The 16047-nt window shown below is 41.5% G+C and overlaps 1 protein-coding gene across 4 annotated transcripts in view; it reads right to left on the reverse strand.

Annotated features, from left to right (window-relative positions):
• Positions 1-16047, reverse strand: part of LOC117749060 (disks large homolog 5-like) — a 29107-nt gene that overhangs the window by 11896 nt on the left and 1164 nt on the right. For 3 of the 4 annotated variants that reach the window (XM_034559262.1, XM_034559264.1, XM_034559265.1), the window contains exons 2-16: positions 11648-11716; positions 10730-10898; positions 10218-10361; positions 7556-7739; positions 5603-5859; positions 4907-5219; positions 4187-4417; positions 3359-3543; positions 3085-3210; positions 2718-2850; positions 2501-2625; positions 2117-2292; positions 1750-1853; positions 1183-1275; positions 94-1071 (exon numbers count right to left, since the gene is read on the reverse strand). In XM_034559262.1, the coding sequence (XP_034415153.1) occupies positions 94-1071; positions 1183-1275; positions 1750-1853; positions 2117-2292; positions 2501-2625; positions 2718-2850; positions 3085-3210; positions 3359-3543; positions 4187-4417; positions 4907-5219; positions 5603-5859; positions 7556-7739; positions 10218-10361; positions 10730-10898; positions 11648-11716 (3287 nt within the window). The remainder of the gene's footprint in view (positions 1-93; positions 1072-1182; positions 1276-1749; positions 1854-2116; positions 2293-2500; positions 2626-2717; positions 2851-3084; positions 3211-3358; positions 3544-4186; positions 4418-4906; positions 5220-5602; positions 5860-7555; positions 7740-10217; positions 10362-10729; positions 10899-11647; positions 11717-16047) is intronic. The other variant, XM_034559263.1, reaches the window with a different exon arrangement.

Raw genomic sequence — 16047 nt, forward strand, 5'->3', positions numbered from 1 at the left:
CAAACAAGGAAGGATTTTTCATTCATCAATTATTATATAAAACATGGAAATCCACCCACACATTAACAAGATAAGGACAGTATCTCAATGTACCTGCATGGGGACAGGGATGTGTAATGGAGTAACATTTCGCCGCAGTGCAGGTGCCGATTTCGGCCTGTACCTCCTCTTCTGCCGCTCCTCCACTCTGTGTCGACGCCCCTCCTCAGCAGTTTTCTTGGAGCTGCCTTTGGCTTCACCAGGAGGAGCGTCGGGGTAACAAAGCGGGTCCCCTGCCTCTCCTTGGTCCTGTGGGCTTGTAGCTTGAGCCGGGGTGGTTGGTGGAGTGCTGGTGGTTATTGTGGAGTCGGATGCCGAGCTGTTCTGCTGGCGATGCTTGAACCTGAACGAGTCGCTCCTGGCTGGCGGGGTGGGAGGGGTCTGAGCGGATTCAGATATTGAACTTGGCGGCGAGTGCTTGGGCAAGTGAGAAAGAGACATGTAGTCCGCTTTTGAGGACGCCTCGGGTCTCCTGAAAGCGTTCACTTCAAAGATGGACTTCCTCTGTTTTACTTTTTTGTATATCGAGAGCTGGGCACACTCAGGAATAGAAGGTTCTGTTATGACTTTAGGCCACGTGCCTCCACTGGGCTTTGCTGTTGAACTTTGCAATCGGTCCAAAACTGTCTGAGGAGAGATGCATTCAGAGAGCACAGGGGTGAAAGTGAAGGGACGATGGTGGAGCTCCTGCCTCCTGTAGCAGACGTCTGGGTGGGGCTCTAAGGGACTGTGAGAGTTGGAAAGGGAGCGGGAATGCAGGGAGCTGTTGGAAAAAGGCTTGTGGTGGCAGTGAGAGTTGCCGCCGCCGCTGCTGTCCAAAGAGTCACCTGTATCCTTGCAAGCTGTGTCCCCCCTGCCACCCAAGTCACAGCTGCAAATGTCTGTTTGTGTGGAGCAGTTGTGCTTAGAACAGTTGTGCTTGGAGTTCCTGCAGTTACTGGTGTGCATCTCACAGGGCTGGAGCCGAGAGATCTTTTCCGAGTCTCTCAATCCTTCAAATAAACTTTGTCCAGAATAGCTCTGTGGTAGGAACTGTAGAGGAAGGGATGTGAATCAATGCTTATTTCACTATACCTTTTATTTATTTTAAGTAACAATAAATGAAAAGCATACAAGTGTGTGTTTAGGTCTGGAGGACTTTACCTTCATGAGGGAGATGCTGAGAGAATCACGGCAGTTCCTCAGCAGAGACTCACATTCAGAGAGCGACTTGTTATCCAGTGCAATGCCATTGATCTGTAGTGGACACGATCAGAAAAGATCTCAGTAGTTAAAACTTGGCTTCAAAGGCAACATAATATACATCATTACACTAGCCAAAGCTAGGGAATTAAAGTTTGCCAAGTATGTGTGTGAGAATAGTTGGGGAAAGAAACAAAGATGACAGAATGCGTAGGAAATCTGCTTCATTATCGAGTGCGCTGTTAGATGGATGAGAAGAATACAATCTTAAATACACTTTTATTTTTAAGTCTCACAGCTAATCAATGTTGCAGTTTGATTGACATTCATTGACAAGCTCCTTGTATTCTTATGTCCTGTCTACTAACTACCAATAGGAAGATAACTATATTTTGTGCACTTCATAGAATAAGTAAATTAGCAGCCTGTGGCCAGTAGAGGGCCCTAGAGGCAGACGTCTCTGCCCACATGTGGTCAAATGGTGGCATCATCTCTCGTCATGTAACTTAATGGCTTTTTGATACTCACAGCTAACAGTCGATCCCCGACAGTAAGAGCGCAGTCTCTGGCAGCTGGACTCCCTGGACTCAAAGTGGCAACAAACACGCCACTTTCCAGACCGATGCCACTGTCTGAGAGGTAAGGCAGACAAAATAAACAGAAGTCCTATTAGACAGTTCCATCTTCAAAAATCATGAACAATCTATCCATCTTTTTATGCAACCATCCATCTCAAATAAAAACAAACACCCTGCTAATTACATTTACACTATTACATGTGTTGTACTAACTAATAAGAATTAACTAATTAATAATGACAGAATGTGATTAGTTGTATGTTAAAAACAGCATTTTATTGGTAAAGTGTGTTTCCTAATTGGAGTTTGAAGCCTACCTTTGTGTCCAGCCAGGTTCATCTGGATCGGCGTGATGATCCGTCCTCCGAGTGACTTCCTTCTGCGTACCACCAGATTGATCAGTCCCTCGCCGCTCAGCACCGCTTTGATCACCTGTTTCCTATCCTTATTGGTCAGGTCCACATCATTCATTTTCAACAACCAATCGTTCACCCTGCACAGAAGGAACCAGAGTGATAGGTCAATGAAACAAAGTCTCTAAAAGAAAGTAAGGACATACATTTCACTTTTGTTATACTTCAAACTATATTTAAATAAAACCACTGCATTTTTTATAATCTAAAATATGGTCCAATTTCAAATGATATACACGTATAAAATGTGCTGCAATTCCTAAAGTGGCAAAGTAGAGAGGCATTTACCTTAATCTTCCTTCAGCAATACTTCCTTTATCCACTTTACTGACAAATATGCCACAATCTCCTGGTAAATAAGGATCATTTACCCCTTCAGCGATATCAAACCCAAGCGCTTTCAAATCCATGTCCTGAATAGAACAACACATAATACATTTAAAGTTTACAAAAGTGAAATTACTGAAACACAAGGAAAAAAAAAAAGATTCACAGTGGTTCTTACTCTGTGCTTCTCAAATTCTACAACTTCCGTCTCCCACTCCATCGAGTCTGTGTCGATGGCTGAATCATGTGAACTGTGAACCATCAGCTGACGAAACCTTGCTTCCTTTTCTAACTGGTCCTCCATCTTTTCTCTGCAGGGCACATAACATGATAAGTGCAGTCCACTTTAAAAGTAATTTTGCTCACTCAGTGACATACTTCCTCCACTGGATGGCACAAAAGATCTGGTATGAAATCCTTATGGATCCCCAAAACATGAAGCACACAGACTCTGACACTTTGTGAATTGACAACAGTAGATACTAAAAGTCAAGGCTTGAAGCTAAAAATAGTGCAGGAAAAAAAAGTGTGGCGGAATGACTCACTTTAGTTCTTTGAGTTCCCGTGCAGCGTCGTTCTTTTGCTTCCTTGTGTCATCCAGGTTCCTCAGAGCATCCGCCAGATCACTCACAGCTCTGTCCCGCTCTCGTCTCAGGTTGTCACATAGTGTGCTGATAGATGCACATTTTCATAGAGAAATCAGCAACAGACCAAATGTAAACAAATCTATTTTGGTCCAAGTCTTTCTTCAATAACACGCAATGTAAACACAACATATTTTCATATAACAAACACACATCTTCTGAACTCATTCCTTACCGTATGCTCTCCCTCTCTGCCACTATCTTGTCCCTCTCCTGAAAGGCCCAGTCTCGCCGGCACTTGGCTACCTCGGCCTCTTGCACGGCCTCTTTCAGCTCCTGAGAGACGGCCTCGTACTGCTTCCTCAGGATATCAATCTCCTTGTTGGCTCGTTCCATGTCCAGAGTGGCAGAGTCTTGTTTCTGGAGGAGTTGGAAGGAAATGTACAGGGATGAAAGACGATGTAGGACTGGACACAGGATGTGAACAGGAAGATGCTTTTATCCATTATTGAGCTGTGTAGACACATTTTACAGTTTGTAAAACGTCACTTTTTCCCCAGCAAATATTTTTTGCTCCAACATGTTTTTTTTTTTTTTTTTTTGTAAAATTTGTATTCTCATATAGCAGATTTGCTACGTAACTAATGTAGTGAGTCAGATATAGTATATGTCTCACTGAGAGTCTGCTGGTGTATCTGCTCTAAATAACTGTACCGCAGGGAGGCTGCTAAATATAGAGCATTAATTAAGTCTATAGCTAAATTAATTCCATTAGACTCTATTGTAAAGTTTGGCTTAATTATCCGTTTCTGAGGCAGTGCAGTTCTCTTGTGCACTTTAAAGTCAAGGAGCCTTTTTACTGTTAATTTCCTAATGCAGGAATCTCAGGACTTTCATTGCAATTAAATCGGATCACACTGAAACCAAGTGTGATGGTGATGCAGTAAAATCAGTGTGAGAAAAAACCGACAACGACTATACGAGATGGGATGAAGGGATTATTGTCATGGGGATAAATCCATCCCTCCATTTGTAATGATAAATCTCCCGTCTGTCGGGCTACCTGTCTGGCCTGGTAATACTCTCGCAGCAGCTGGTCCCTCTGGATGATGGCCTCTGTCCTCTCCTTGCGGGCCACGTCCCTCTCCTCGCGCACCGTCTCGATGTCCTTGCAGGCCTGGCTCAGCTCTTTCTGGGCCTCGGCCTTGTCCTTTACCTCGTGGCAGTATTTCTCCAGCAGCTCGTTCTTTTCACAGATGGCCCGGTCCCTGTCCACCAGTGCTGAGGCCAGCTCCTTGAAATCGCACAAAATCATATCACAAGTTGACTATAGACAAATGTCAATAAGTCAATAAGAAATAGTTGTTTTTTTTCTTCTTCTAATTTAGTTCTACTTTGCGTCATTTCTCTTTTCTTTTTTAAAGGTTCATTTGTTTTGAGTTTTGTTATTGTCGGGGCGACTCATACTGGACTGCAGCCTTTCAATACCAATGATGACACATGATTGATTTTTGGCTAGCCTAAATAATCTCTGGGTGTTGCCAAAAATTAATGATGACCGCAGCTATGACCAGCTTAACAACAATCGATACATTTGGAACACAGATATTATGCAATAAGCCACACACACACTTTTAAATTTGAAGCAATCATGAAATTAATGTACTTTTAGATACGATTCAACAATTCCATGATCCAATCAGGACTAACTTTCCTCAATGTAAAATATTGAATCCAAAGTCATTCTTAGTATGAACTAAGGACCCTTTGATTCCGCTGTTACCTGTCGGAGAGCCTCCAGCTCTTCGCTGGCCACCCGTCTCTCTGAGGAAGTGTTCTTCAGCTTCGCCTCGGCCATCTCCAGCCCAGTCTGAAGCCTGTCCACCTCTTTGATCACCTGATCTCGCTCGCTCATGATCAAGCGGTACTCGTTGATCACAGAGTCCCGCTCCTCCCTGTATTTCTCGCTGTCCTTCACCGCCTTGAGCTGCTGGGTCTTCTGCCGGGTCGCCTCCGACTGCAGCCGGTCCATCTCTCGCTGCAGCTCCTTGTTCTGGGCTGTGGCTTTGGACAGTTCTTGCTGCGTGTTGTCAAACCTGCACCGCATCGAGAATTAAATTGGGTTTTACTGCTCCTTATAAACTGTCACCCTTTACATTTGTATATTTTCTGAATACAATTTCTCCTAAAAACAAAACTAATAGCAGCACAGACAGGCAAAAACAGTGACCAGGCTTTCAATCTCAGCATCATAAATTAAAAGTTAAAATGGGAAAGCATCTGCACAAAGACAAAGCTTCATCTGCCTTGGATTAAGAATCGTTTAAGCACTGTGCAGATTTGACCTTGGCTCAAGAACTGAGTTTGAAGCAAAGTTTGCTGCAACTGCTGTTAATCATTAGACTTTTTACAGCTGCTTAGTGCGTGCGCAGCTCCGAGTGCTACTGATTGTGTGCGTCTATGATATTTCTGGCTTTACCTTCTTATAGACGAGGAGTACTGTTGCTGATAGTGGATGGCAGCATCTCTCTGCTTCAGCAGCATATCCAGCTGTTTCTGGAGCCGGTGGTTCTCCTCCTCAGCCTGGTCCAGACGACTGAGGTCTGCGTTGTGACCGGCCGTCTTCTCGTTGTAGTGCTTCCTCAGAGCCTCGTAGTCACTCTTCAAGGCCTCCAACTTGTCAACAGTTGTATCATAAAGCTTGTTGAGGACATCAGAGGCGCCCTCTCTCATCACCTGGAAATGACATGATTCTTTCTGAATTAGAGGGGGACAATGAGACTACTTTTTTCATCAATTTGCAGTAAATTAAAATAAGGACACTCAGGATGCCGCCAAACAATGCTTTACATAATATTAAGATGAGGTTTGGTCACTCCATTATAATGTTATGTTATGTGTGTATATACACACACATCACATTCACACCTATGGCCCCATATAGAGTCCAATTAACCTGAGCTGCATATCTTTTGGACTGTGGGAGGAAGCCAGAGAACATGGAGGGAACCCACGCGGACAACGTGCAAACTCCACAGAAGGACCGCCCAGACTGGGATCCGAACCCAGGCCCCTCTTGCTGGCGACAGTGCTAGCCACTACACCACGTGCTAGCCCAAGATTTGGTCATGACTTTCAAGTTAACTTTCATGTAAATAAGGACATCTTAACAGATCAAGCAAATTTGTGTGCCAAAACACTTAACTTATATTTAAGTAATCAACCTGAGCTTCAGTCCTCAACTGCCAGAGCAACACTTCAAGCTTCGAGCATAACATTTATGGAAAAACACAAACAGCGCAACTTTTCCCATGTCTGTAACAGTCATAACAATAAGAGTGCTTTCACACCTAACCGGTTTGACGCGGTAAACTTTGGTGCATTTACCGGTTTGGTTCCGTTTGTTTAGTCTGTTCTAAACAACTGCATCAAGACCAAGGTGCGAAAAAGATATTCAATAGTAGATTAAATTCATAAGCTAAACTATATATGCATTCATTCAATCCATGTGCTACAGTCAAGGAAGCCATCCTGGGGCCTTCTGGTGGTATAGTGGTTAGTTTAACTACAATGTTCAAAGTCAGTCGGAGACCTTTGTTAACTCACTCTCCCAATGTTTCCTGTCTGGTTCTATACTGAAAATCTAGGAAACAATCTATATAACTAGGAGAGTTGACACACACACGCACGCACACGCACACAGGACTTTGCCTGATTCATCAGAAGAGTGGTTAGACTGCTCAATGAATGAGATGCCTCTTGGGCCATATATCATATCATGTTTACATCCCTTGTTTTAGTCTCAAACTTACACACATATACATATATATATATATATATATATATATATATATATATATATATATATATATATATATATATATATATATATATATATATATATATATATATATACATACATACATACACACATGTATATTGCATCACCAGCGTCTAACAATTACACAATAAAAGATTTACTTTGACATGAGCTCTGAGGTTAAGGAGGCATGCATCCTTGCTACCAAAGAGCCATGCAAGACATTCCCTGATGGACATATTGTCTGACTGGAGTCAGAAGGTCAGATCGTTAAATATAACCGACGGTGAAAGAGTAAAAGATGCACGGCAAGTCTTTTGTCGAATTTGAAAGAATGTTTTGATTGATGGAGACATAGAAGTAGGAGTTTGTCTGAACCCATTTCTCTGAATGATGGTGTCGTCGTCTTGGACGTAGTAGTCATCGAGAGAGAAATGCATTGATTTGTGTCTCGAATGTCAAAATCCAAATGATTGAATCTCAAGGGCAGTCGGAGATTGAAATACGGACGCAAGAACTAAAGTGCTGTCAGACAGTAAGCACTAGATTATGCATTCTCATCTGTAGCTGTGTAAGCATGAATGTAGATGGGATTGACAGTTCCCCAGGTACCTGCTGGTGCAGTATCCTCATTTCAGCCACCTCTCTCTGGTCGTCGTCACGTAGCCTCCTCAGCTCCTCGCAGGCCTGCTTCACGTGGTTGTGCTCCCTGACCAGCTGGATGTTGTCCCCTCTCACCGCCTCCAGCTCCTCTTTCAGCTGGGCCTGCTCGCTCGCCAGCCGGCTGTGCAGCGTACTGGGGAGAGACCAACGGCAGTAACATCAGGCCGTGGGCACTGCCAGCCGAGTTTAAAATCAGCATTACAGCACAAACAATGACTATGCCTTAGGAGTCACAGATCAACAAATACTCAACTAACAGTTATTTTGCATATAATATAGGATTTATTTTTTAAGCATCATTTAAATACCCATCACATCCAAGGTGACATCTTCAAGTTGCATGTTGGAACAACCGTCCAAAACCCAAATATATTCAAGAACGACTTAAAAACAGCACTTAAGAGCTGGAACTTGAGAATATTTGGCATCTTTATCTTGATAACCTACTCAAATGATGAAAGGATTTGAGTAGGTTATCAAGATAATGATGATTACTGTAATTTCCTTTCAAAAACAACTAAACATGTCAGCACCACTCAGATATAACACTCCATAGTTACTACAAAATAATGCATACAATTTCCCTTGTTCTGGGCATTTTTAAACACATAAGTTAGTTGCAGACCTAAAAACAACATACTGATAAGTTTGCTATTTGCAAAAACGTAAAGGCATATTCAAATAGAAACATTATATTATCTGAAGAATGTCAACAGACTTTATGGTAATTTACTTCATAAGTAATGCAATTGTATCTTTTAATATTTGCTCAATACACAACTGGTAGCGGAGAGGTCACCAAACAATTAGGATCCATCCTCTAAAAAGTTTAAAAACAGAATTCTGTATTACATCGGTGTTTTACCATTAATGCATTTCTAAAACAATACATAAAATATGAAACTGCAAAAAAATTAAAAAATCTTGAGCAGTTCATTCTGTGACAAAGAAAATAAAAATAAAATGTAGCGCCTTCCCAACACCTCAGATGTCACAATTTCCATAGTAATAGTTAATTTAGTTATTTTTATTCTTTTATCGGTTCATTCTGTCACATCACAGAACACAGCACCAGAAATAGAAGTGACTTTCACTGGTCTAGTAAAGAGAGGGCGTAGACCTGTGAAGACCACCAGTATGTCCGATTCCCGGCAACATACTGACGCGGCTGCTTGACCACCGTGGACACACGGCCGTCTACCGCCTACCCCTCTTTCTAGTGCTGCACGCTGGAGCCGGTGGGACTCGGCGAGTTTACATGTTCTCAGCGTGCAGCCGGGGATGATCCCCAAAGTCAAAACATGTACCGGTAATCTTTTTTTTTCTCCTGCGCGAATCGCCACCTTAACGTGGTGGAGGAGTTTGAGTGGCCGGATGGTCCGGGGAATCAGCCCCTGGCAGACAGGGCTCGGGGATTAGTTTGTGTATCCCAGTTTAAGTTTATGCCAACAGTTTTTAGATATTGACTTGAAGTTAAGTGTCTTTTAATGCCCAGTGTCCTTCTAGTCCTTTACCCACTATATTCCCCACCTTAATTGAAAATCTGATGAAATAAATAAACATGGGCTACAACCATAGACAAGTTCAAGCTAACTCTGGGTTTCTAGCAAGTCGTTTGTAGTAGAAAGCTACTCTGATGCACCCTGGTTGTTATGCATTATTTAGTTCCTTACTTAGGTATTTAGGTAAAATATTTCCATGGTCAATATAGATTGTCAAAATATCCAAATATTCTTCTTTTCAGGCAATTTCAGAGATGCCAATTAGTTTTGTACAAGTATAAACAGTAAAAACAGCATCTTATGCAACACCGCATCCTCCAGATTTACTGTGTGCCAATGCTAGCCTACAGAACGTGTTAAGCCACTTATTGATCTTAGTTCAATACACTGGTTGGGCATGAATGTGGATTGTGTTGAGTGTGAATGGATGAGTGCAGAGACAGAAAGGACAGTAATAAACAGACTTTCTCCGATGTGAAAACAGTGCCCAGAAGGAGCGGCTTAAAATGGCAATAATCTGTCATCTGCCTGGTTGCATTTAGGGCCAGATGTCGGCTCCCTACACTTTGGAGACAGTATGGCATCATTAAATCACACAAGTGGACCAGCATCCCTTTCGCATGGACTCGGCACGGCTTATTTCACAGGACATCAAATGCTCTGCTGGTAGCATTATCCTCATGGCACAGATGGCGTGCCATGCACAGAGTTCAGATGATTATTACAGAGCACGCTTTGGTATGAACTTTTCAAGAAGGGGATTCCTTTCAGAACGTAATTCAGTCTCTGCTCAGAACCTTTGGTCTGAAATGATGACTCAGGATTTACACTGCTAAGAAGACAATTAAAAAATATATATTTTTCTAAAACAAAATCACAACGACGAAATTATAATTGATGAGGGGCTGTCAGGATTTTTTTTTAGTCTCAACTCATAAAAGGCTTCAACCTTGATTACTCTCGCAAAAGTAAAATCTGTTGTGAATATGTCAGAGGGTGAACTGAATACCAGCTAAAACCCTGTAGGCTGAGGGTGAATGCACAGAGCACAAATGCTCCGGCTGTTAAAAAATGTACAAAAAAGCCCTGTAGTAGAGCTTTCCACTCACTGGTAGAAGTCTGCTTTCTTCACAGCCTCCTCGCACCTCTTCAGGGTGCTGCTGTGCTGGTTCTGCAGGGATTGCAGGTCTGCCATCGCTTTCATGCACTGCAGCTTCAGACGCTCGTAGTCGTGACCTGCTTTTGAGTTTGGTCTATTTCACAGAGAGGGAAGAAAGGAGACAAAATTGTCAAAATCGAGTTTTCAGACGCCACATGGGAGGATGAGAGAAGCAAGAGTGAGATGAACATCATACAAACATTGTGCTCATGGGAAGACAAGGGAAAAGAATAGTCATTAAAATGATATGCTACACTCTTGTTTTACAGAGTTGAGCATATCTTAAAACAACTTTGCGTCACATAACATCTGACTTCACTTGTTTCTTTGTTGCTTTTAAAAAGCAGAACTTGGCAAAATGCCTCCATTCACAGAGTGCAGGTATACACAGGATGACTGCGCTTTTTTGTAAATGTTTGTTTTGGAAAACAGGCAGTTAGGTGCATGAGATCCGAACAGTACCTGCAGTCATCGAAGGTGGTTCCGGGTGACGAGAGAGCCAGACGTTTGCGTAGTTCGTCCCTCTCACGGGTCACATGTCTGAGCTGGAACAGAACCGTCTCCATCTTCTCGTTAACCTGGTGGCTGTCCATGTGAGCGGGCGGAGGGGAGGAGGCTTGACCGGGCGTACCTGCGTGAGTCAGCATGTCACTGGTGGCATGTGCCATTTGTAAAGCTCAAACGATGGGGGCATTTGTGCAGCTCCATACATTTCTCTTCAATGCCCAATCAAGCTAATAGATTAAAGTGTACACACAACTGGCGTCACACAAAACTATAGTCCATGTTCCTTTTCTTTAAACATTTTACTGAAAGCATGTAGGCTAGAAAGACAAAATGAAAACACGAACAAAAGACTACTTTACTGGCAAGACTCACGATCCTCAGGCTGAACTTACTTTGTGTAAATATTAACCAATCACAAGCAAGAGCTCTTTGTTGCAGCTACTGGACCAAAACTCCATACACAGAAAAACCCCCACCGTATCTTACTTTATCATTTTAATCATTGCTCAGATTTTTGCAGCCAAAATCTCCCTCATTGGAGTACTCATTAACCTCAACACTCAAATGCATTACACATAAATCCCTACACCAATACAAATCAAAAGCTTGGTTTCCCTCTCTCCCTCAGAAAGTGTGTGTGCGTGTGTGTGTGCATGTGCATGTGCAGAGGTTTTCAAAATCCTTCTCACATCTGTGTAATCACTTGCATGTGCTCAGCGTCTAAACAGGCAGCAATGACTGACTATTATTTGACAAACACTTTCTCACAAACCATCAAACACTCTTTTTTTTTTTTCCCCACCGCCAGGAAGATAATGTTTTTTTATTGCTGACATTTCTACACCTGAACACCACCATGAGCGCCACACTCACCTAAGCTGCTGAGAGAGCTGCTGCTTTCCGAGTCCGACGGCATGGTGGACAAGATGCTGTAAGTGGAACCTGCGAGGCAAACAAAACATTAAAGTCAGTTGTGAGTGTACTCGACCGTGTCTGCATTATACTCAGATGATTATCTCCAGCATTGTGTGGTACAGCAAAGCTGTGGAGCTTGAGTTACATTCGGGGGGCCTTCACTGAAAAAAAGGCCAGCTGGAGGCATAATAAGGTGGGACTTTCCCTAACTTGGGATGACGACGCTGCGGGCTGACAGCAGAGTGTGGCTAATTATCAGTTGGGAAGGAGCTTGAATACTGACTAGCCAGGGCCCCAAAGAGGCTGCAGCCTCAGAGCTTCTCCTTTTATCTCCTCTGACAACATGACAACGTCCCCCCTGTGAAAGCCCCTTCTTTTATAGCCTACAGTGATTCATAATTAACTGTACAGAAAGAAAGCCTCAGTACAACACTGGAAGTATTATGGAGAATATCATGTCATTTAAAAAAAAAAAGCCAAAAAAAATGCTATCACTGGTAAAAGTATCGATTATTCAATTAAAGCCTGAATGTGTGTGCGTTTAAAGCAGCTTTCAGATCGTTGTGATGACACTCAGCACAACTGTTAAAACACTTCATTTCTTTACTATCAAAATGTTTATGTTAAGTGTTTATGAAAAAAAAAAAAAAAAAAAGACCATTGATGGATGTATTGTGATTGGAAGTCTCAAATATTGGCATCGGCTGCAAAGATCCAGTATTGATTGGGCTACAGTTTCAATTATTTATACATAATAATAATAAAACTATAAAATGTCAGAAAACAGTATAAACAATTCCCCACAACCAAAAGGTGAATAAAACAGTAAATCCTCAAATTCTACCAGAGGAAACCAGAATGTTTTGACTTAAACAATGAACAGATTGTCAAAAGTGTGATATATTAATGTGTTGTTGGTTGAATCGTTTCAACTCTACTCCCAACTTTTAACTCTTTCCATCAAATGTGAAGCTAGTAAGCACCTCCACACAGTTTCCACCTTTTAAGCGTGTCAGGAAAAAGGCTTGAGATGTTTAACAGACTGAACACAAGTGATCAAACGACCAGCAGTGGACATTTACGGAGATCTGACTTGGCTGTGGGAGGAGCAGCTTACAGTTCAGTTCAGTTAAATCAGCAACCTCCAGCCCTGATGTAAAGTCTAGCGCTCGACTGGAGCGGGAGCATGACAAACGATTCTATTTACCCACGTCCCAGTACTCTAAATCAATCCCTATCTGGATGAGTTCCCACTAGCTAAAGGAGACTAGGAGTTTGATTAAGACTGGAAGGAGCCCAGCTAACATGGCTCACCCCTCTTTTTCCCAGCGAAGGAGTGAAAGGAAAAAAAAAAGAAAGAAAAAAAAGACTGATGTGCCTCAGGAACCGTGGCATCCCATGGATCAAGCTCTCTTTGTTCTCCCTCTAGCTTAAATTTCCCATGACTCTGTTTGAGCAGACAGTGTCTCAATGGGCAAGGTTCACCGTGTCATAGCTCACTTTTTCTGCCCGTGTGGAAGTCATGTGACCTCGCTGCAGTCCGACCCTCACCCCTCAAGTATCTCATTTAGGTTGATCTCTTGTCCAAAGGTCACAGCAAACTCTGTGCATATTCTGAACTAGGTTAAAACATTTATCTCAAAGCAGAAACACCAACACTAGGAGCCGATATCTAAAGATCACATCTGGTGCTCCAACTATATCTGGTAAATATTGTGCATTTTCAATGAAAATGGGTTCATGTTCAGATCTGACAGGAAGTGAAATTTAATTTAAGATTTAAAAGCTCTAAAGCTCTTAAATTGTGCTAGTCCACATTTTATTCTGTATTGATCCAACAACAAGTGTCCTTCTGGCATCTAGTTTCAGGAAGGCAGAAAATATGAATTAATCTTGGTGGTGATTAAAGTAGATAAACAAGCATGCAGTGTTCCAATTTGGTAAATTACATCAACTCAATGTTCATATGCAAATGACCCATTTACTGTACTGCACAATTTCCATTGCACATAATTCAGCCATCATTTACACCTATTCTTTTCCTGCTGTAATGTTTTAAAGAGATGACTGAGGCAATGTGTCAGATTTCATGCAACTCCCTCTGGAGAAAACTTTACACAACAGTTGTCACATATGTAGTAGTGCTCTACAATACCTGTTAACAGACTTGTGTGTGTAAAATCTGACTTCCCGTTTAACAACTATTGCATTGCGATGAAACTTGGTGAAACTTTGTGCAGAGACCGACGGTGCCAAGATAAATAATTGGCTCAACAACTAAAAGTGAAACTTGGTGCAGACATTACTTATCTTTGTGAACTTCTTGACTTTCAATTAGCTCCATTATCAAGTCAAGCTTTTCATGTCAAAACTTGGGTTTTTTAACAGTTTGAGGTTGTAATGTTATGGTAATCCAGAGTTGCTAGCGTGGCTGTAGACTTGTGTTTTTCCTTGTATAAAGAAATTTGAACTCTCGTACACTGACAGCTCGTCTTATTTTGCAGCAAAGTGAACACGTCAGCCTCGATACACACCCTTGTGATTTGTTGCCGTCATGCTATTGTTCTTCTAGAAAAGGTGAGGACAATCCGTACACAAAAGGTCTCCAGCCCTGAGGCTATGGTTATATAACACAGGGTATTGGGTGTTATAACTGGGTATTGGTTTATTGAAAAACAAAAATGAAAACAACCAATATTTCACATCAGTGAAAATCTTACGGCTCTGTGATCATTTCCATTCGGCTACATTTAGCATCTCTGTTGTTGAGATTAGAGTACCTGCAGGGGTTAACTAATGAAGCTCTCACTCATTAACATCGTTTTGATTTCAAAGATGATCTAGCCCTCTCACCCTCTGGGATTCTGGGTAACTGGGGAGTAGCTAGATCAGGCCTGTGCACACTATTTGAAAACATAGGCTGTAACTAGCTACTGTTTTCCTGGGGAAAGGCCCTTCTTTAGGCTGTGCAGTGGAGGAACCAGTCTGCCCAGTAGCAAAAAGCAGTTCAGCCCATTTGTATCCTGTGTGACTACCAACAGGGAGCTGCAGACTACGAAGAGCAGCCCAATCCATGTTCATGTGTGCAACCCTCTACAGCAGCAGAAAGCCTATCAGTGCTCCGTTTTAGACTCGGTGCACGATTGTGAAATGCAGCGCAAAAACGTAAAAGCTTAGAAAAATAGACTCACTCTGCAGCTTCAGTTCTCTCATAAATAATGAGGAAAGAATAAATGCATAATTAACACCTCACCGAGTACAACGCAATAGCTGAGTGTGAACAAAGTAACTAGCAATGCAAATATTGCTTTTGAAATGCAAAGGTGCAGTAGATGTGCTGAACAAGAACTGTGTACCTGTGTGCAATTGTGCATTACTGCTGCTGAATATTACATATATATATATATATATATATATATGGACATAAATTGTGGAGCAGCTTTTCACTCTGAATTTGATGATACATTTTTCAGCATCATGAAAACAGTATATATTTAGAGGTATTCATCGCCGAGTAGGAGAGGGTGGTGTACATTTATAAGCAAACAGGGGGAAATAATGACACTCATATTACTGTGAACGAACTGCAGAGAAGAGTAAATAAAATCACAAAAGAATTAGACAGGAGGCCGAGAAATGCCTCATCTGCAAGATAATTGTTTAATGTCGAAAAATCTGTTATATTCCAAAAACGTGTAGTGTATAGTGCTGAAATATAAATACATAATGAAGTAAATTGATTAGTTGATCCAGATAAGATTGACGATAGTTGCAATGATGAATTAAACTAATTTTGATGAACTTTTGCCGATTGCAGTTTCTCAATTAAGGATTTGCAGCATTTCTCTGTCTGATGTGATGGTGAACTGAATATATTTGTGTTTTGTTCTGTTGTCCAGACTAAACAAGCCATTTGAAAACATCCCCTTAGGCCATGGGACATTTTGATAAGATGCTTTTTTCACTATTCCTCACATTTTATAGAGCAAACGATTAAATGAAAATATGAAAATTGGCAGACAAATTGCTAATGCACATAATTGTTAGTTGCAGCCTGACAAGTAATGTGAGCATATGAACTTGGGCTCTGGGATTTGTGATGAACACACACACAATGTTTTTTAATAGACCACATTAAATTAATATTAAAATAAGTAATTTATACATTTATTTTTTTTTATGTATTCTTAGTTGCAGTTAGTTTTGTACTGAGACACAAATGAAACAATCTACACTATATATATTCTCCCTTTATAGTAAGTATATGTGCATTAACACACATTTAATTATTTACTCATTTGACAGAGAGTTATTGATTCTCTCTCTCTCTCTCACACACATACACACACACACACACA

This window comes from Cyclopterus lumpus, chromosome 19, assembly GCF_009769545.1.
Source record: "Cyclopterus lumpus isolate fCycLum1 chromosome 19, fCycLum1.pri, whole genome shotgun sequence".
NCBI classification, from domain to species: domain Eukaryota; kingdom Metazoa; phylum Chordata; class Actinopteri; order Perciformes; family Cyclopteridae; genus Cyclopterus; species Cyclopterus lumpus.